The sequence below is a fragment of the Carcharhinus amblyrhynchos genome, chromosome 15, assembly GCF_965287045.1.
Source record: "Carcharhinus amblyrhynchos chromosome 15, sCarAmb.v2.hapA, whole genome shotgun sequence".
In the NCBI taxonomy this organism is placed as follows: domain Eukaryota; kingdom Metazoa; phylum Chordata; class Chondrichthyes; order Carcharhiniformes; family Carcharhinidae; genus Carcharhinus; species Carcharhinus amblyrhynchos.
In genome coordinates, this window is record NC_137338.1 from 75,441,652 (window position 1) to 75,462,344 (window position 20,693).

At 40.5% G+C, this 20,693-nt stretch overlaps 1 protein-coding gene across 1 annotated transcript in view; it reads right to left on the reverse strand.

Annotated features, from left to right (window-relative positions):
- Positions 1–2,078: 2,078 nt before the first annotated feature.
- LOC145353456 (SPRY domain-containing protein 7) overlaps positions 2,079–20,693 on the reverse strand; it is a 28,522-nt gene continuing 9,907 nt past the window's right edge. Inside the window, exons 2-5 of the mRNA XM_080204248.1 lie at positions 15,829–15,945; positions 12,527–12,693; positions 10,446–10,548; positions 2,079–5,747 (exon numbers count right to left, since the gene is read on the reverse strand). Coding sequence (XP_080060374.1) covers positions 5,650–5,747; positions 10,446–10,548; positions 12,527–12,693; positions 15,829–15,945 — 485 coding nt within the window. The 3' untranslated portion in view covers positions 2,079–5,649. The remainder of the gene's footprint in view (positions 5,748–10,445; positions 10,549–12,526; positions 12,694–15,828; positions 15,946–20,693) is intronic.

The following is a 20,693-nucleotide window of genomic DNA, read 5'->3' on the forward strand; positions in this document are numbered from 1 at the left end:
TCTGAGGCAGGGCTAGGAAAGAGTAAAACATGTCAGACTATTGCCCATGGTAAAACCATGTACACATGAGCTCTTTGGAGAAAATAACCATTCAGTCTTTCATATGAAGAATGGCCACTTGGGTGAGGGAGTAGAAAGCTACTGGAGCTTTGTGGTTTTACAAGAGGAAAGAGATTAAATGATTGCCCATGTCCTTTATTTCATTTTGGAGATCTGCTTTGCAATAGAGGAAATAAAGAGAATCTTGCAACACTTTATTTGCCTAACTAGACTGCCATCTTTTATCATCTTAAACTTATCAAAACTCTATATATAACCCAAGCTGTTATGCTGATGATATAAAACTGGAAGTTCATTAATGCTGTCAAAAATTTTGAAAAATCAATTGGTGGGAAGCAAGATAGGAGCATGACATTAAACAGGTGTGGCTATTTGTGAGAATATCAATCTCTCACCATCTATGTCCTTTTAAAACATGTATTAAAACTAACCTTACTCTTTAGTCAACTCTCCTTGTGTCTCCTCTAGCTGAGTGTCATTTTTTTTGATTAAGTTCCTGTCAAGTAGCTTGGGATAGCAGGAATGTTTTAAAGTTGAAAGGTTACACACAGAATAAGAGCACGTGGAGCAGGGATAACATTGGCATGGATAACAGGGAGGAGGACTAGGGATAAGTGGATCTTTGACAGGTTGGCAAGAAGTAACAAATGGATTGCCATAGTGATTACTATTTGTAATCTCTATCAATTATTTAGGGGAAAGGACTGAATGTTTAGTAACCAAGATACATAAAGTTGTCAAGAGGAGGCGTGGTTAGTGGGGGCATTGGTAAACTCAGGTTGTGGATTGGATTGGGAGGGTGTAGTGGAGTTACTCAGGTGTTTGACCAGATTTTAAACTAACATATTTTCTGGTAATTATCACAGATCTGTCTGCCATCTCCAACTCTAGCTCAGGAGACATTTGCAGAGGATAATTCCCATATAGGTCTCCACTATGACTCACAACACCCACACATTCCTGACGTGCATCTTCGATTGTACGTCCAGTTTCCATTGAGTCAGAGACTGGAAGATTTGAGCCACTATCTCAATGTAATCCATGCCATATTTTGTCTGCTATCACTCCAGTGAAGTACTCGAAGCTGGAATATATATATTTCAGTTGTTATTGTAAGAAATCAGGATTGTTTAGAGTATGTAGCAAGACTCCCAAGAAGAGCAACATAAGTCAGCTATGTATTATTGCTGCTGAGTCAGGCAGACCTGGCTTCAAGTGCAGGTAGGATAGTGGAGCAGTAATCCAGGGATCAGGACTAACAAAGATGACATTTTGTGAATTTAAATTCTGCTATAATTAAATTTGAATAAAACATTATAAAACATTAGCTTGATGGTCACCATGACTAATGTTAGATTTTCATTGATGGTAGGTTTTGCATCTTGATTCGGTCTGGCCTGCATATGGAGATGCCAGCGTTGGACTGGGGTAAACACAGTAGGACGTTTGGTAGCAAAAGCCACTGCATATCGACATAGTGGCTTTTGCTACCAGATAAACATGTTGGACTTTAATCCTGGTGTTGTGAGACTTCTTATTGTATATGACGACAGAATTGCAACAATGTTGGTGGTTATAAATATATGCAAACATGGCAGAAAGAAGCAATACGGCCCATCGAGCCTGCACTGATTTTGAAAGCGCATCTTGGGAATAACTAAATTTAAGAGTGTGCACGTCCGTACCTTGTTTGATTTGTCCGGTAGGCCAGCACTGCACTCTTGATCACTCTTGATTTTTGTTCAGTTATCTGGGACTTTTTTTTTGTCAAACACGAGTGGGTCTTGCAGTAAAGTCTCTCGCTATGTAAAATGCCGAGTTGTCATAATTAGCAATCAGGGAATGAACAATAGATGTTTATTATACAGTGTGTCTGTCCACAATCCAGGAGAACTTCTTTGTACCTGTGTCATCCCAATCTCCACATGACCACCTGGTCTACAGTGTGGTAAAATGACACCTGAAAGACCAGACCCCTGTAAACAATGTTGCCTTCAAGAGATTTTGTTACAATTCAGTGGGGGAAAAAAGGATTTATTTTTATAGAATGACACAGTATGTTATTGAATTCAAACTTCACATACATCCCAAATATTTCTACAATTTTAACAATTGACAGGCACAATATGCCACTATTTATTACATGCCAGTATTCACAGATTGACAGCATATTTCAAGTAACATCTTTAATGCATATTTATTTAAACAGAGTACAGCATTGTTATTCTAGCATCAACCACATTTACTTAACACAGTCATCTCCTTGGCACAAACCAGTTTTGCCACTTTGCTTGGGCAATACAAAGCCAACTGAAAATACTTACAAACGGAATTCTCATTCATCTCATTTCGGCTCCCTGAATTGAGTGAGATGACTTCACCAAAAATTGACAGCAGTCGAAAAATTAGCAGAATTTAAACTTTCAGTAACATCTGTTTACAAAAGAAATAAATACACTAATGCCCAGGAAATTTATTTTCCAAACACACCACCTTCAAAGTACATCCCCTCCACTTCTGTCTTCTAGATTGCTTAAAACCTCTTTGACCATGCGATTGGTCACCCATCCAAGTGTCTCCTTTGACTCGGCGTTAACTTACTGTCCGATTATGTTCTCATGAAACTCCTAGGTGGGCTATTCAAGCTGCTGCCCTTTTTAAACCGCCTGAATGATGGTTTAGGCATAAACCAGCAGTTCTGCATAATGAAACCTAGCTGTACACACAAGTTGAAGCTTTGTAATTAGAGGTGGGTTACTGGAATAGAATCAAGCAGATCAATTAAAGTTACACAGAGGTCGCACAATGCAATTGTCAGAACCCACTTGGGAGTATTTTGTAGCAGTCTGATCACTATTTTTCAAAGATTTAGGTAAGTATCGGATTAGGTGAAAGAGTTACAAAATTATTATTCTTGTATAGAATATCTAAGGGTATAAAAACTTAATATCAACAGTTGAGAGAAGAAAGTTCAGAAGGTACTGTATTGAAGCATACTAGATTAAAGTTCATTTTATTTATTAGTCACAAGTAGGCATACATTAACACTGCAGTGAAGTTAGTGAAATTCCCCTTGTGGCCACACTCTGGTACCTGTTCAGGTTCACTGAGGGAGAAATTAGCGTGGCCAATACATCTGACCAACAGATCTTTTGGACTGTGGGAGGAAACTGGAGCACCTGGAAGAAACCCACACAAACATGGGGAAAAACATGCAAACTCCACACAGTGACCCAGGCCAGGAATTAAACCCGGGGCCCTGGCACTGAGACAGCAGCGCTAACCACTGTTTCACTCGGTCTGGGATAAATCCTAATGGGATAAATAGTTATATAAACAAAATTTAGAGCAAATCAAAGAAGGGCTTTCTTTACATTATGTGTATGAAAGAAGCTATGTGGAGGTTAAGAGACAGACTTGAGGGTGATAGTTTGAGTGTGTTAGAACATTAGCAGGATAACTTCTGTTGGTCTTTCATAATCCTTTTTTTTTCTTGACTGCTTTTCTCCCAAGCACTTTAACTTCTCTCTAAAATCTCATACAAAACAGAAAAATGACTGTGCCTAGAATTCAAACAGTTTCAATGCATGTTTCCAATGACTGCTATGCATTGATTTCTGAGATTCTTATGATGGTCTCTGAATTGAGCAAATCCTTCTCCAGATTTTTCAACAGTTTAAAGGGACACTAAAAGAAAATGGTGACCCAAAATTTTCATTAGATAGTAAAACAGTACTTCACACCATCTTTGTGTTTAAGAAACTTCACTAATATTGTTTAGTGATTCAGCAGATAATATTGTGTTAAATACTGACTCTATCTTCCGATTATAATGTTTCTAGATCACTTTGAAGTGTATGTTAACTTTAGTCTCTCCTAAATTGTTTTTTCAGAAGCCAAATTAATGCACAAGTATATAACACATTGGGTCTAATTTTTGCTTATGCAACTATAATGTCATCTCTTTACAATATTGAAAGTTTTATGCAAATAGTTACAGAAATTAAGACAGTATAAAACAAATAATTTGCAGACATTTGAGATCTGCGCAATGCTTTTTTTTAATCAAAGACTCAGTACAAGACATTAAAGCACAGTCTTTATGGAGAACATTCACCTTCACTACAAAGTAACATGCCATTTCTGCAATTTGTTCTTTACAAAGTACACGATTTAACAAACTTTTGTATATAGACTTGGTGCACAAATCCAATCCTATGACAAGCACTTGTGCCTGGATTTTTCATGATTTCATTTATTCATTATGGCTGAACTTCAGTTCTTTGAAGGTAAGGATGGAGTACAATCAGCAAAGGTTTATTTTTAAAATCAAATTTCAAAAATTCAAATTGAGGGAAAAATTTAATTATTCCAATTTCCTCTTTTTACTTAATCCTGAGCTTGCACTCTCAACCTCGAGGCTAGCAGCTGAGTGGTAATCTCTGCTGTCAATCTTATTCACATTCTAATAATAGAAAAAGTACAATTTCTGCTACTAAGTTACCAATGGCCCAATGAAATAAATACATTTAATCATTCCTGCCTTCTCCCCATCACAGATATCCATCTTCCTCTCATTCTTTTTCTATTTCTCACCCCTCTCCTGCCTCTATTCTTCAGAATTGATCTTAAAGTTATTTTTCTTTTTCTCTTCCACAGATGCCGCTTGTTTCTAGCATTTATTTTGTTTATACTTCATATTTACAACTTCTATTTTGCTGTAATTTTGGAGAGTATAACCAGTCCAAATGTGACCAAGATTTGGGTCGCTGCATACAATTATTGTTGAGGTGACAATTTTATCTTTTAAATGACTGACAGTACGGTCCTTGCATTGTGATTGGTTTTGTGCTCAAAACAGCATAGAATTTAACATCTGAACTATGGTGTGTGTTGTAAATGTTTCATGTGCAAATTGGTACTTAAGACATTATCAACAAAGGGTCAAAAAGGAGGCACAACTGAATCAGGGAACAATGCAAAGAGAAAGGGCAATGATGAGCAAAGCTGACAATCATAACAGCAAGACTTAACTGCGACGGAGAAAGTGATATCAACTGTTGACGGGGCAGAGAAGAATATACAAAGAATAGAGTATACCAACTGAAAGGAAAGCAGATTACAAATAAAACCAAAAAAAACTAAGCTAGATGATTAAAATATACAGTATTCAATTATTTTGAGCCATATTGGTGCTGTAATATTACAAGTACTGTAATATTTATTTGGTGTTTGTAAATAACACAAAGTACAGTGATTGTAATGCTGCATGCCTCCTTGGGAAACAATATGCCATAATTTTTATTTAATCTTCGATTGAGGACCACATCTATAAGGACGATGATTTACTGCATGTCATGTTTATGTCAGTGCTCACTTTAAAAATAGCGTTATTCCCATTAATAAACAACACTGAAAGAGTAATGCATGATAAGCCTAAATCCTGTACACTGTGTTGCCGATTGTGGTACTGACAATTCAAACAACTAGCACTCGAGAAACTACAAACCCAGGAAAACTAATTTACAGTATCTAGGTGGGACCAGGCTAGATTAGTGTGGATGGGCATGTCTGTTTAAACAGTGAAAATCAGAAGATCTGCTGTTCAAACAAAATCTTTTCAAATCCTGGAGGTGGAGGGCTGTAAAATTCACTGAACTGGCAATCCAAAATTGCACTGTCATCAACTAGAAAAGAGAAAGATAAACCATCAGACAATTAAATATATGCACGGTATTACTGACTGGAATAAAAAAAAGCAGGTTTCTAAATGTAAGGAACTCTGATTTGTCCATTCACTGCCCCAACCAATCTGCACAGATGAAACCAACAACTTATATTTATATAGTGCCTTTAACATAATGAAAATTCCAAGGCACTTGTCAGCATTATAAGCCACATAAAAAAAATACTGGGCCAGATGACTAAAAGCTTGGTCAGAGGTAGGTTTTTAAGAACTATTATAAAGGAGGAAAGCAAAGTGTAGAAGCAGAGAGTGAGGCCAAGGCAACTGAACACATGGCCACCAAAAGTGCTGCAAAAATGACAGGCAATGCATAAGAGACCAGATTTAGAATACAACAGATATCTTAAAAGGATTGAGGGGCTGGAGGAAATGAGAGAGATAGGAAGGGGCAAGGAAGAATTTGAAAACAAGGACGAGAATTTTAAAAATCAAGATGTTGCTTGGCCAGGAGCCAATGTGAGTTAGCGAGCACAGGGGCAATAGGTTAACAGGGCTTGCTGTGCGTCAAGCCAAAGGCAGCAGAGCTTTGGACAATTGCAAAACAGTGCCAGTTGCAACTTGCTCTGATACAACAAGGCATTGTCCACCAATATCATCAGATCTGTTTTGCAGTAGGATTGTGATGCCCACTTAAAATGCTTATAAGCTTTCAACAATGGTGCTTTGTTACAGCAGCCCTCAATTCCAGAACCAAAGGTTGTAAACATGAATAAATACCGCATGGAATCACTGTCAATGTTCAGTTCCCAATGGCCAACAGACACCATGTGAAACAACAGTTTGTCTAAATATTATGCTGGCTTAAGGGAGAATGTGGCCAGGTACATAATTATGTTTTATGATCAGGTCAACCAGAAATGATTCCCATGTAAGCTTGAGTTGAAATCACACTATGTGTAAAAGCAATCGTGTTACATGAAATTGATACTGAAGAAAGAAAATAAAACAGCTTTATTTTACAAAGGAATTGGAATGCTTCAGCTCTGCTGTAAGGTTAGAATGCAAGCTTGTAAAAAAAAAATTGCATTTCAATGGGACTGGGACCAATATCCCGACAGGGTTCTTAACTAGTGATGTGGGGGGAGGGTTTAATTTAGTAGCAGAGTTAGGCACAAGGTTGAAGCATTCAAGGCAACAGAATACTGGAAAAGACAAATGGCATCAGAATAGAGTGGTTGAGAAATAGGAGGGTTCAGACAAAGGGAAGTGCAATGCAGACACAGTAAATAAGGTTGGTGAGCTACAGACAGGTAGTCGTACTGCATGATGAAGTAGTCATAGAATCCCTAGTGCAGAAGGAGGTTCTTTGGCTCATTGGGCCTGTACTGACAACAATTCAGCCCAGGCCCTATTGCCATAACCCGACATACTTACTCTGCTGATCCCCCTGACACCAAGGGGCAATTTAGCATGGTTAATTAACCTAACCCATACATCTTTGAAATGTGGGAAGAAATCGGAGCACCTGAAGGAAACCCACGCAGACTTAAAAAAAAACTTAAAAACAGATTTAAAGACTGAATCCGTTCGCGTGGAATTAAGGAACAATGGCAGAGCTGTTACACTGCTACTTGTATTTTACTGGCCACTAAATAGCTAGAAAGAAGCGAGAAGAAGATTTACTAACAAATGCAGAAAGATACAAGAACTCTCAAGTATCTTAAGTCCTCACTTAAAGTTGTAGTTGCATTCCTGACAAGTACAACTTTAAATGATTCAACTTTCCCTCATTACGTCCAACGTGAAAGCTATGATCAGGTTCATCAGAAATAAAAATTAGACTATGCAAGTTGAAAGACTTTAATGAGAAAACATGCTACTGGCTAAATGGTCAGTAATCAGAGGATGCATGTTTGAGGTAATTAGCAAAGCAACCAGAGACAACGTGTAAAAAAAAAATTAAGTTGCAAGTTGTGATGATCTGGAATGCACTGCCTGAAAGTGAATCTAGTGAGAGTATGTGCCTGCTATCTTTAGTCTGACCAGGAGATGGACAGCTGGCTGTGCAGGCCAACAATGTGACTGTGACTATCAAAGTAGTACTCTGCTCCATCCAGTTGAAGTGCACGCTGTCTGCCTTGAACTGAACTATGAAAAAAACCACGTTAAGATCCAGACAAACGTTTCCTGAAAGGGGTGTCCTTGGAGCAGAACAATGGTTAGCACTGCTTCCTCACAGCACCAGACACCCAGGTTCGATTCCCAGCTTGGGTCACTGTGTGTGGATTTTGCACATTCTCACTGTGTCTGTGTGGGTTTCCTCTGAGTACTCAGGTTTCCTCCCATTGTCCAAAAGATGTGCAGGTTAGGTGCATTGGCCATGCTAAATTCTTCCTCAATATACTTAAACAGGCGCCGGAATGTGGCGCCTAAGGGAGTTTCATGGTGACTTCATTGCAGTGTTAATGTAAGCCTACTTTTGACTAATAAGTGAACTTCACTTTATGATATCATGATTGTTTACGGAAACAACATTTTGAAATCAAGGGATGCTAAAGCTCCCTTTGGAAACTACACTTCATTTTGTGCCTTTAGTGCTGGCACAGGTAACAAAAACAGTGACTAAGAATAAAACTTAGGTTACATCTAACATTTATGGCCTGGCTACAAGCTTACTTACCCTATCAGGACAGTCAATGTGGAATCAGGGATAATCCCAGTTAGATTGGCAACAAATTTAAATTACTTCAGTAACTGCATCTGCATGAACTTTGAACTCAGTCTGCTAACCTGTTGTCTGCCTTGCCATACAAATAATTAGACCATTAACAAGGGTGGTCCAGTGGCTAGCACTGCCGCCTCACAGCACCAGCGACCCGGGTTCAATTCCAGCCTTGAGTGACTATGTGGAGTCTGCGCATTCTCCCCTTGTCGTCATGGGTTTCCTCCAGGTACTTCAGTTTCCTCCCACAGTCCAACGATGTACAGGTTAAATGGACTGGCCATGCTGAATTGCCCGTTATTGTCCAAAGATGTGTCGATTAGGGGGATTTAGCCATGATAAATGCATGGGGTTACAGGGACAGGGGTGGGTCTTGGTAAGATACTCTTTTGGAGTGTCGGTGCACACTGGCCTCCTTTTGCCTTGCAGGGACTCTACACTTCCAGGGACTATGTTATACTGTGCTATGATCTACTACGTTGCACTGTATCATTCTTCATTGTTATGTATTCATTGCTAGGCTATGAAATGTTATTTTATGTGCTATAGTTGATTTTATGTTTACTGGTTTAAGGAACTGAAAATCATTCAGTAAAGGGAAATCCGACCATCTGATCAATATCCAATAGCCTCTGTTAAGACACAGCATAGTCTGGATATTCAGTGAGGAGGATATAGTCAGGTTGAATTTGGTGTTTTACAGCTACTGACTTGTTCAAATATTTTGCCAGCATTATGCGGGCTGTTGTAAAACAAATACAAGAGGGCAGTTGTACTCTTGGGGTCATAAATGAGACACACCATTCAAAAGAGAAGGGAAATGGGAAAAAAAAACCTTTTTTTTTATTCATTCATGGGACATGGGCATCGCTGGCTGGCCAGCATTTATTGCCCATCCCTAGTTACCCTTGGAGGGCAGTGACAGTCAACCACATTGCTGTGGGTCAGGAGTCACAAGTAGGCCAGACCAAGTAAGGACAACAGATTTCCTTTTCAATGAACCAGAATGGGTTTTTCCAACAAGCGACAAATCAGTAGATTCTTAATTCCAGATTTTGCTTTTATTGAATTCAAATTCCACCATCTGCCGTGGTGGGATTCGAACCTGAGTCCCCAGAACATTGGGTGAGTTTCTGGATTAATAGTCTAGCGACAACACCACAAGGCCATCGCCTCCCCTAAATTAATACTAGGGGAAGTAACTAAGCTTTTAAGACATTTAGATTTCAAATTCCATTAGTATAAAACAGTTTCCAAAGCAGGCAAATGTTTACAAATATCAACAAAAATAATTAAATGCAAAATAAATTTTATACTGGCTAAATGACAGCTTCAGCGTCACAAGGGTTTGAGTCAGCTTACATACAGTATATGCTGTATCACTGATCAGAAATCTTTGTAGTTAGCACCCCCTAGTGTTTGAGAATTCCCATGACACTGACGTACGATCACTGAACAATTCCAGCTATTTGGCCTCTACACCTCTGGTACATTGGAATCCAAATATTTTTTTAAAACTCTTCCAAAAATAAAGTCTTAAAATTTGTAATTTGAAGCAAGCCCACTGTAGCTTCATTCATTCCAGCAGGATCATTCTCCAGAACTTCTTTGTACATGAATCTGTTTCTCATCAGGTATTTAAGACTTAGCTTCCTGCTTAATTACAATTCAGTGTAGGAGCCAATTGCAGGATAGAGGGACAATACATTTTGCTGGTGACATTTATAAAGAGCCTCCAGTCTAAGCTCCTGGCTTAATTGATTTGGGCCAAAAGGTTTAAAATGAGTTGTTCCAAGCATAGTTGCCTTATTGGTAGATATAAACTTGAACACCAGCGACACCGGGTACATGCAAACTACTGAGAACATTGATTTTAATTTTGCATGTGGGCCTCAAGATCCTAGACCATACACCTATATAGACCATGAGGACAATAAATTTCAACATTTCTGTACTACAAGGCATAAGCTGACTTACCATACACAACTGGATACACTGTGCCCCTAATTCCAGATGCTGGACAATGCATATTTTTTCCATTCAAATAAATGTTTAGTTCCACATGATCATAAGTGAGCCCCTTGTAAAAAGAAGAATTAAATCACTGTACAATTCTGTAGCTAGGTTCAAGACAAAGATTCAAAATTCACAAAGTCTGTTGTGGAAACAGAGCCTTTGAAAGCATCAAATTGTGAAACACTAATCTCCTTAGTTATGCCTCCCTTCAAATTAATTCACCACCACTCTACTGGAAATGGCACAAAACAGGAAAATAGGATTAAATGACAGCTGGGTAACAATGCAGAGTGGCAACCAATTCACATCTGAAATGGCAGTCCTGAAAAGTAATATGAATTTATATATTTTTTTAAAAAATCTGAATGAACTTTAAAAAAGAGGTTGATTCTTGCCTCACTTTGGGCAAAGTTCCCCAAGTAACCCCATATCTTTTGCAGTGAATGTCAGGAAGCAACTCAACATTAGGGGCCAACACTAAAAAGTTTATTTATTAGTCACAAGTAAGGCTTACATTAACATTGCAATGAAGTTACTGTGAAAATCCCCTAGCTGCCACGCTCCGGCACCTGTTCGGGTCAATGTATCTGCCCAGACCGTGGGAGGAAATCAGAGCAACCGGAGGAAACCCACACAGATACGGGAGAACATGAAAACTTCACACAGACAGTGACCCAGGAATCGAACCCGGGTCCCCGGCGCTGCGAGGCAGCAGGGCTCAACGCTGCGGCAACCTGCTGCTTAATACTGTCCCTGCCACTCATATGAGAAACATCAACTTGCACCAATGTTTCCCCCAATTAGTTTAAAAATTATAAGGCTCTGAAATGTCATTGCCCTGACTGAAATAGGGTATCACAGCACAACAATTTATTCATTCGCATTAAAAGATAGCATAAAACAAAATGTTTTTTCATAACTTTGTTTCACTTTGAGTTTAAGGCTTGAAATGACTTTGGGTCTAATAATCATTTTGCAATGCATCAGTCAGAGTGCGAGTGTGAACATCCAGTGTAGCAATAAATTCACTGCTAAACAGTAATCACAATGTGTTATTTGAAATGAACACGTTGATTTGTCTTTCATTTGTCACATGTACGTGACATCATTATGTTAACTTTAGTTTATTGGAAACCACCTCTGGTCATTTTATTTTTAGTTCATGGAATGTTGGCATTGCTGGTAAGGCCACCATTTATTTGCTAAACCTAATTGCCCATGAGAAAGTGATGTGAACTACCATCAGAAACCACTTACAATTGTAAGTACACCATTGATGTTTGATAGAAAATTCCAGGGTTTTGACCCAAAGACAAAGGAACGGATCAGAGGTGTGAATCAAGACTTTTCAAAACAAAAATAACCACTTGCATTTACATGGCGCCTCTGACATAGCAAACCATCATAAGATGTGACATAAGAATGCTTTTCAGACAAAATCTGATGGCGGTCCACAAAAAGAGGTAGTATATCAAGTGTCCAAAAGCCTGTCCAAAGAGGCAGATCTTGAGGAACATCATAATGGAGATGGGAGAGCATTCAAAGCTTAGGCCATGGACAGCTTCTGTCCCATGTCACCAGACGCAATAGGTGGGATTTAACAGCCAACCTGCCACATATTTTGTGGTGGCAGGAGGCATCTCCAAATGGTCAGTGGTGGGATCCTCTAGTCCTTTTGTTGTCAAGGGGAAACCCTGTTGAATACACACCTTGCCGCTGTGAAACCCGTGTCAGGGGTGCACCGCCGCTGAGACCATGAGCGGCTGAAAAGTTCTGGCCATTATCTCTACTTTGAAACTGACGGTTGAAGTTAGGAGAGCTGAAGTCTTTCTGTAGAGAGGAATGCAATTTCACTGTTCTTAAGGAAACAGTGCATGTGAGATACAACACCACTTCAGCTGCAGCAGTCAAAACCAGAGGTGCATTGGAGAAAATTACCCAAATAAAGCTATTCTATTAAAAGTAAAGAGCTGCGAGGAAACCCTTGAAGACCGAAAAAGCCCTGGCTCGTATCTGCAAGTCCTAAATTCCTTCTTACATACCACAATGTCTCCTTCCTGAGGAAGACTGTTCGCTGGAAGCCTGTTTCGCTCTTCATTATTGTGATAAATTGCTCCGTCGTGCCTGAGCACTAAACTTTGCGCGTCCCGACCAAACGGAATCTGATTAAGGTTGGCTTTTTGCGTAGCCACCCCAACTCCCCAGATTCCTGAAATGGAATAAAAGTGCAATGTGGTTACAATTCATTTCAGCTTCCCGAAATCTAATCTGCAGCTAAATTTGAATTATAGAGTCCTTTAGTGCAGAAGGAGGCCATTCAACCCATTGAGTCTGCACTGACCATAATTCCACATAGGCCCTATCTCCATAAGTCCATACATTTACCCTAACTAGTCCCCCGACACTAAGAGGCAACTTAGCATTGCCAATCCATCTAACCCACACATCTCTGGACTGTGGGAGGAAACCAGAGCACCAGGAGGAAATCCACACAGACATGGGAAGAATGTGCAGATTCCACACAGACAGCGACTCAAGCCAGGAATCGAACCTCGGTCCCTGGAGCTGAGAGGCAGCAGTGCTAACCACTGTGCCACCATGCCGCCCAAATGCTTCAATTTCTTGAAAAGCACATGCATGTTTAAATGCAACCTCAGAAAAAATATGATCTTGATACATCAGAGCCCAAATCACAATCCTCTTACAAGTGAAGAAACATATCAGATAATTTAAGAAAAGCAATAACCATTATCCCAGTTGGAATAGCATTTAAAAATATAAGACATGTATAGCACTGACATACCAACACGTACAAGAATGGCATGGCATGAGCTGGCACATAGCATTCCCTGCACCATTTAGTTCATTATTTTCTCCAAGATAGAGAAAGTCAAAATATTTGAGCTGGAATCTAAATGCAGGAGAGATTTTAGTTTTTAAAATCAGTATTCTGGGTTGCTTGTTTGCTTTGTGAATGGGCTCTACAGCAGTGCAATCTGAGCGATGAAGCAGATCACCAGCCAGTTTTCTGACCACTTTATATGAATGAGGCTGGGGATGAACTTAGAGAAAAATAAATGCTTTATAAAAAAAATTAAAAAAACACACAAATAGTTCTGCTATTAATATACTGGAGTCCATGGGTATGTGGAAGTTTATGATCAAGTTGACCTAACTTTTTATTTGAAACAAAATACAGATTTACTGAAAGGGAATTTCCCTCCAGAACTTGTTTGCAGTTTTACAGAAAGAGCAAACAAGAAAATTTCAACAATACAGCATCTCATGACAGCATTTCTGAAATATTTTCCAACTATGACCTCATTTTGAAGCTGTGACCCCAACATGTGAGCAGAGTGTGAGCCTGAGCTAGGTAGGGGATTAGAGATGTGAGTTGGTGGGTGTGGGGGGAGCTGTGAGAGCATGAAGCGGGGGGCTGTGAAAGAGCTCAGAGTGGAGGGAGAGGGTAGACGGAGAGCTGAGAGAGAGTACTGAGGGGAGGTCTGGTGGAGAGCTGTGAGAGGGGGGGAAGGGGATAGAGAGTTATGGGAGCGGGGAGACGGAGCAGGGGGATGGAAAGTTGTGGGAGAGGGAGCAGGGGGTGGAGAATTGTAGCAGCAGGGAGAGACGGTGAGGTGGAGAGCTATGAAGTTGGGGGGGGTGGCAGGAATGGAGAGCTATGAGAGCAAGAAGAGGGAGCAGGGGCTCGAGAGCTGAGAATGAGGACAGGAGACTGGGGGTGGAGAGTTGTGAGAATGGGGAGGGAAAGCTTTGACAGCAGGGTAGGAGGGCAGTGCTGGAGAGCGGGATTGTTGAGGTGGTGGAGAATATGACAGTAGTGACTGGGGTGGAGAGCTGTTTGAATGGGAAGGCAAAGCTTTGAAAGCAAGGAGGGAATGTTAAGGGGGTGGAGAACCAGGAGAATGGGGAGAAAGCTATGCAAGTTGGATAGAGCTGCGAAGGTGGGAGAGGTGGTGTTCCATCTGCTGGCTTTTTAAAACAACATCATCTACTTTTTCACTAGCCTTCCTGAATGCAGGAAGCAGGCCTGAAATTTTCATATCCACCATTGGAAGATAAATGGGCTTTGCAGCTGCTTGCATTCAGCTTGAGTTTTATCACAGCTATTACTGCCTTAGAGCTCATTACCCCAAATTCCCACTGTGGGGCCATGACCCATCATTTGGGAAGCCCTGTTTTGTTCAGGTATTTTCAGAATAATCAAAGCACTCCACCGTTGCTAGGTAATCACAATTTTGAAGTAGGGTCACCATTATGTCGTGAAGGGAGTTTAATTGGGAACTTGATAGCCTCTACAGGGGATCCCCTTTAGTTGAGTTGTGGCTTAGGCAATATATTGCACGCATTTTAATTCAAGGCACTGGAGGGAGAAATGTGACATTCATATTGGAGTTCATTTCATTCACAGTAGTACACTACGTGGGATGCAGAGGGGAGACTTATTACAAAATATTTATTTGGTAAAGCGCAATTATTTGTGTCAAACATTATTTCTGACAACATCCAACATTGATATAGCAACTTTAGTATTAAAAAAAACCCAAAATGCTGTGCAGAAGTGCCATTGGACAAAAACGGATATCAAGCCAAACAAGAAGGGGTAGTCCAAGAAAGAGGGTCTTAAAGAAACAAAATGAGAGGCAGAAGTTTATGCAGGGAATTCCAGAGAACGTGGCTAAAACAGTTGAAGGACAGGAGTGGGGGGAAGAAGGGATGTATAAGAAAATGATAGTGGTTTCCTATAAAACTGTAAGATTACAGAGTTGAATGTTAGCTTTTGCTCCAATTGAAAGTTCATAGTCCTTTGAAACAAATAAAAACTTTATTTAGCTTTCAGTTCAGAAAAAAGTAGATCACAGGTGGGACAGTAGACTCACATTTAAATATCTGAAAGGATCCATGACAGCTGGCACAGGGAAAATGCAATAGTTAGGCCTCAAGGACATACTAGTTATGAATGGACTCCACAAAATGGCCATTACTGTGGCACAGTGGTGACCATTCCCTCCTCTCAGTGGCAGAGACCCAGGTTTGATTGCCAGCTTGAGTCACTGTCTGTGCAGAGTCTGCACGTTCTCCCTGAGTTTGCATGGATTTCCTCCGGATGCTCCGGTTTCCTCCCACAGTCCTAAAGATGTGCTGGTTAGGTGCATTAGCCATGCTAAATTTTCCCGCAGTGTACCCAAACAGGCGCCGGAGTGTGAAGCCTAGGAGATTTTCACAGTAACTTCATTGCCATGTTAATGTAAGCTGACTTGTCACACTAATAAATACATTTTAAAAATAGTATAGTAGGGCAGCCCTAGTTCTGACATTTACTGACCTGTTGATTGGACTTTGAATTCAAAGTAACTTTTGTTCTGATGTAAAGGTGCATTGGCTAAGCAGCCTCCTGTGCCGCATATTCTTCTTCCATTTTTCACAATAACAACATCAGTTCCTATGAAGATAGACAGAATTGATAAGCTGAAGAGAATTAACAATATTAAGAAAATACAAAAGCATTTTCAAGGTAAATTCTGCAGAGTAATAAAGTTTGATAACTAATGAAGTCCTTTTGAACTACAGTAGTCACTTCTGTAATGTCAGGAACTTATTCATAGCAAGCTCCCACAAACATTGTGACAACATCCAGATGATGGTGATGATGCTTTGGTGATGTTGGTTGAAGGATAAAGCCTATAATGGATGAAGGTTAAAGGTTGAAGCCCACCAATGCCTCTACTTTCTTGGAAGACTAAGGAAATTTGGCATGTCAGCTACGACTCTCACCAACTTTTATAGATGCACTATAGAAAGCATTCTTTCTGGTTGTATCACAGTTTGGTGTGGTTCCTGCTCTGTCCAAGACCACAAGAAACTACAAAGGCTCGTGAATGAAGCCCAGTCCATCACACAAACCAGCCTCCCATCCACTGACTGTCTATACTTCCTGCTGCTTTGGAAAAGCAGCCAACATAATTAAGGACCCCCTCCACATCCCAGATATTCTCTCTTCCATTTTCGTCCATCGGGAGAAAGATACAAAAGTCAGGTCAAGCACCAATCGACTCAAAAACAGCTTCTTCCCTAATGCTGCCATCAAACATTTGAATGGACCTACCTTGCATCTTTCTCTACACCCTATAACTGTAATATAACATTCTGCACTCTCTCCTTTCCTTCTCTATGAGCGGTATGCTTTGTCTGCATAGCGCACAAGGAACAGTACTTTTCACTGTATACTAATACATGTGACAATAACAAATCAAAGCAAATCAGGGATAAAGATTGACAGACACTAGGGAAAACTCATAAGAAATAGGAGCAGGAGAAGGCCATACAGCCCCTCAAGTCTACATTGCCGTTTACAAAGGTAATGGTTGATCCTCAATCTGTTCCATTTTACTAGAAAGTTTCACACGCCTTTATTCCCCTAGAGTCAAAAATAATCAATCCCAAGCTTGAACATAAAGGTTCCTTGGAGGGGAGTGCTCCAAAGATTCACAACCTCCTGAGTGATGTGATTTCTCCTCATTTCAGTCCAAAAAGATACTTGCTTACTCTAAGACAATGGCCGGAATTTTACCGTCCCGCCTAGCACGAGCAGGCAAGGGGCTGACCTTGGGCAGGATTTTATGGTTTTGGGACGAACAAGTTAGTAAAATCTTGTCCTTAATCTCCCAGGTCTAGAGATTGAACTATGTGATCACCTCTCATTCTTCTACAACTCCAGACTATAGGCCCATTCTACTTAATCTCTCATAGGATGACTTTCTCACCCCAGGTATCACGCCAATAAACTTTTTTTTTGTTGCACCCATTCTAAGGCAAGTACTTCCTTCCTTAGGTATGGGGGCCAAAACTGTGCATAGTACCCAAGGTGATCTCACCAAAGTCCTTTTAATTGCAACAAGACTTCTTTACTCTTGTACTCTAGTCCTGTTGCAATAAAGGGCAACATACCATTTGCAATCCTAATTGCCTGTGGGGCCTGCATGCTAACTTTGCATTTCTTGTACAAAGATATCCAAATCTAAATACTAACATTTAATAGGTTATCGCCATGTAAAAACAAATGTGAATACCCTCACATTTGCTCACATTATACTTGTTAACTCACTTAATCTATCTATATCTTTTTGTACACACATTGTGTTCTCCTCCCAGGTTATTTTCCCACCCAGCTTTGAATTATCAGCAAACTTACATAAAATTATACTTGGTCCCTTGAGTTGTCATTAAGTAAGATCCCAGCACTGATCTTTACTGCACCAACTAGGAACAGCTCATAATCTGAAAATGACCCATTTGACTCTGTTTTCTAACCTTAAGCCAATTCTCCATTCCTGCTAATGGGGGTATGGAATGCGCTACCAAGCAAGGTGATGGAGGCAGGCACGCTGGACTTGTTTAAGGTTTACTTAGATAGGCACGAGTGAAACAGGGATGGAGGGTTATAGGAGACGGTTTTAAATAAAGGTCAGAGCCTCGGGACGTTACTGGAAATCTAATGCTGCATGTGTTGATGTTTTGTCTCTTTTACTCCGCAGGTGTGTCGGTCCACCTTGTTGACAAACGAGGGGCGTGCACACGGTGGGTCGTGCGTGGGCTGCTCTTGGATGTTTCAAGAGTGGCCTAGTACTTTGCATTGTTGTGTGTGCTTAAAACTGAACCAGCAGATGGGCATCACAACAGCTCAGTGACTATCACTGCTAGCTGTGCAGATACATGGATTTGGGCCATTGTCTGTGGGAGTTTGCGTGTTCTCCCTGTGGTTGCGTGGGTTTCCTCCGGGTGCTCCGGTTTCCTCCCACACCCCAAAGATGTGCTCTTAGGCTGATTGGTGTAACAAATTGTCCCCAAATTATTCTCCCCTGAATATGGTTTCCAGTGGAGGTACCATAAGTCAAGGGAGGTGTAGGAAAAATGCTTTGTTAAGATGGCGGCGCAGGCTCGTTGGGCCGAAGGGCCTGTTTCCCGTGCTGTGTTGTTCTTTGTATTACCCCTAATCCCATGAGGCTGTATCCTTTGTAATAACTTTTCATATGGCACCATACTGAGTGTCTTTGAAAATCCACATATACAAACTCCAACCATTGTTTAATGATTAAAAAATTCAAACTGATTTGTCAAACACGATTTTCACAAAACCATGTTGACCCTGTTTAATTACATTTGGACTTTCTAAGCGACTTGTTGCAACTTCTTTAGGAATGTATTCCATTAATACGTAGTTCCCCATTTTTTGTCTGCCTGTTTTTTAAACAGCAGTTTCACACTTGTTACCTTTCAATCCACTGGGACCATTCCAAAACAAAGGGAATTTTCACAACCAGAAGATCATAACCAGTAGTACATCCACTATCTCTGCAGCCATCATTTTTAGAATCCTAGGACACAGGCTATAAGTCCATTTGATTTAATGGCTTTCATTCCCACGTCAGAGCTCCTGCTCTGCCCAAGACTGCAAGAAACTATAAAAGGTTGTGAACATAGCCCAATCCATCACCCCTCATTCATCTAGGCCCAACTTGTTCAATCTTTTTTCATAAGGTAGACCTTTAATCCCAGGAATGAGTTGAGCGAACCTTCTCTGAATCTCTTGTAACACAAGTATATCATTTTTCAATTAACAAGACCAAAACTGTACACTACACCACATGTGGTCTCACCAAAACTTACCTCATTTTATATTTTATTCCTCTTGCAATAAACACCAACATTCCACTTGCCTTCTTAATCACTTAATGTACCACATCATTCATGATTTATGCATCAGATACCAGGACACTCCGATCCATCTGTATCACTGAGTTTCAAAACCTTTCTTCATTTAAATAATACACTTCTCTTCTACTATTCCGGGCCTGGGTGGGATACTCTTTGAGAGAGTGAATGCAAACTCAATAGGCTGAATGGTCTTCTGCACCATAGGGATTTAATGGATCCTGCTAAAGTGCACAAGATCACACTTTCTCACATTATATTCCATCGGTCAATTATTTGCCCATTCACTTAACCTATCTATATCCATTTGCAGATTCTCCATCTCCAAATAATTGATATAGATAAATAGTGCTTCCAAGGACAGTTAGGGCAGTTATTGAACCACTCCTTCACAACTGATGATTCAGAGTCCACCTTGGGCAAAAGAGTATTGTATAGAAACAACAGGCCAATGGACTCATAGGGCTCAGTGCCAGCCCCAACACAGCATACTTGGGAGTGACTCCAGGAGTAGCTGAAGAAAACAACAAAGGTTAAAAGCAGGAACAATCGACGAACCAAACATGCTGCTGGCACACACGCTGCACATCATCACGTGTGCTATCATACTCCGCAGCAGAGTATTGTGACACTGACACACGCACCTAATTGACACTCAAGTGAATGCAATAATGCACATCATCTCCCTGGCTTTCTGTCCTCAGAAATGTCACACTGTCAAACATTTGTCGATGGATGAAATGCCACAAGCTGGTTGAAACCATCTGTGCTGCACTTCACTTACCACTCCATGATGACCTGCTCGCCTTTCATCTCAGCACCCCATATGGATCATTCTTTCTCAGCAATATCAACCACCGTACATCCTTTGGGTCAAGGATGGAAACATGGGAAGTGACTAACGAGTTTCCTGTGGCAAATTCCAACTGTCACATAGCAGGCTTTAAACGACCATGGCAAGAGTTGTTCTAGCTAAACAGGTTCAGGACAGGGTCCCTGTGCAGCCAACCTCCACTGGTGGGGCTTCAGTACAAAGACACAAACAATGCTGCAATTTACGAAGGAGTGTTCCCTCAAAAAGCTAAGAGGCAGACCAATCAGTAAACTCAGTAAGTAACAAGGCTATCACTTGGCTTCTGGATTTACATTCTCTAAATAAGAAAAATTATACAGATTGTAAATAGTAAAGGCCCAAACTTTGATCCCTATGGAATCCCACTACTTACTGTCTGCCAATCTGAAAAAGACCCATTTATCCCTAGCCTCTGCTTCCTGCTACTTAATCAATCCTTTATCCATACTAATATAGTAACCACCATGTGCTCTTGTGTAGTAACCTTTAATGTGGCACCTTATCAAATCCTCTGGTCCCCGTTATACAAAAAAAATCTATTTTTTTTAATATTGATTCATGGGATGTGCCTATTACTGGCTGGGCCACCTGCCCATCCCTAACTGCCCTTGAGTCCTTAGTTTGTT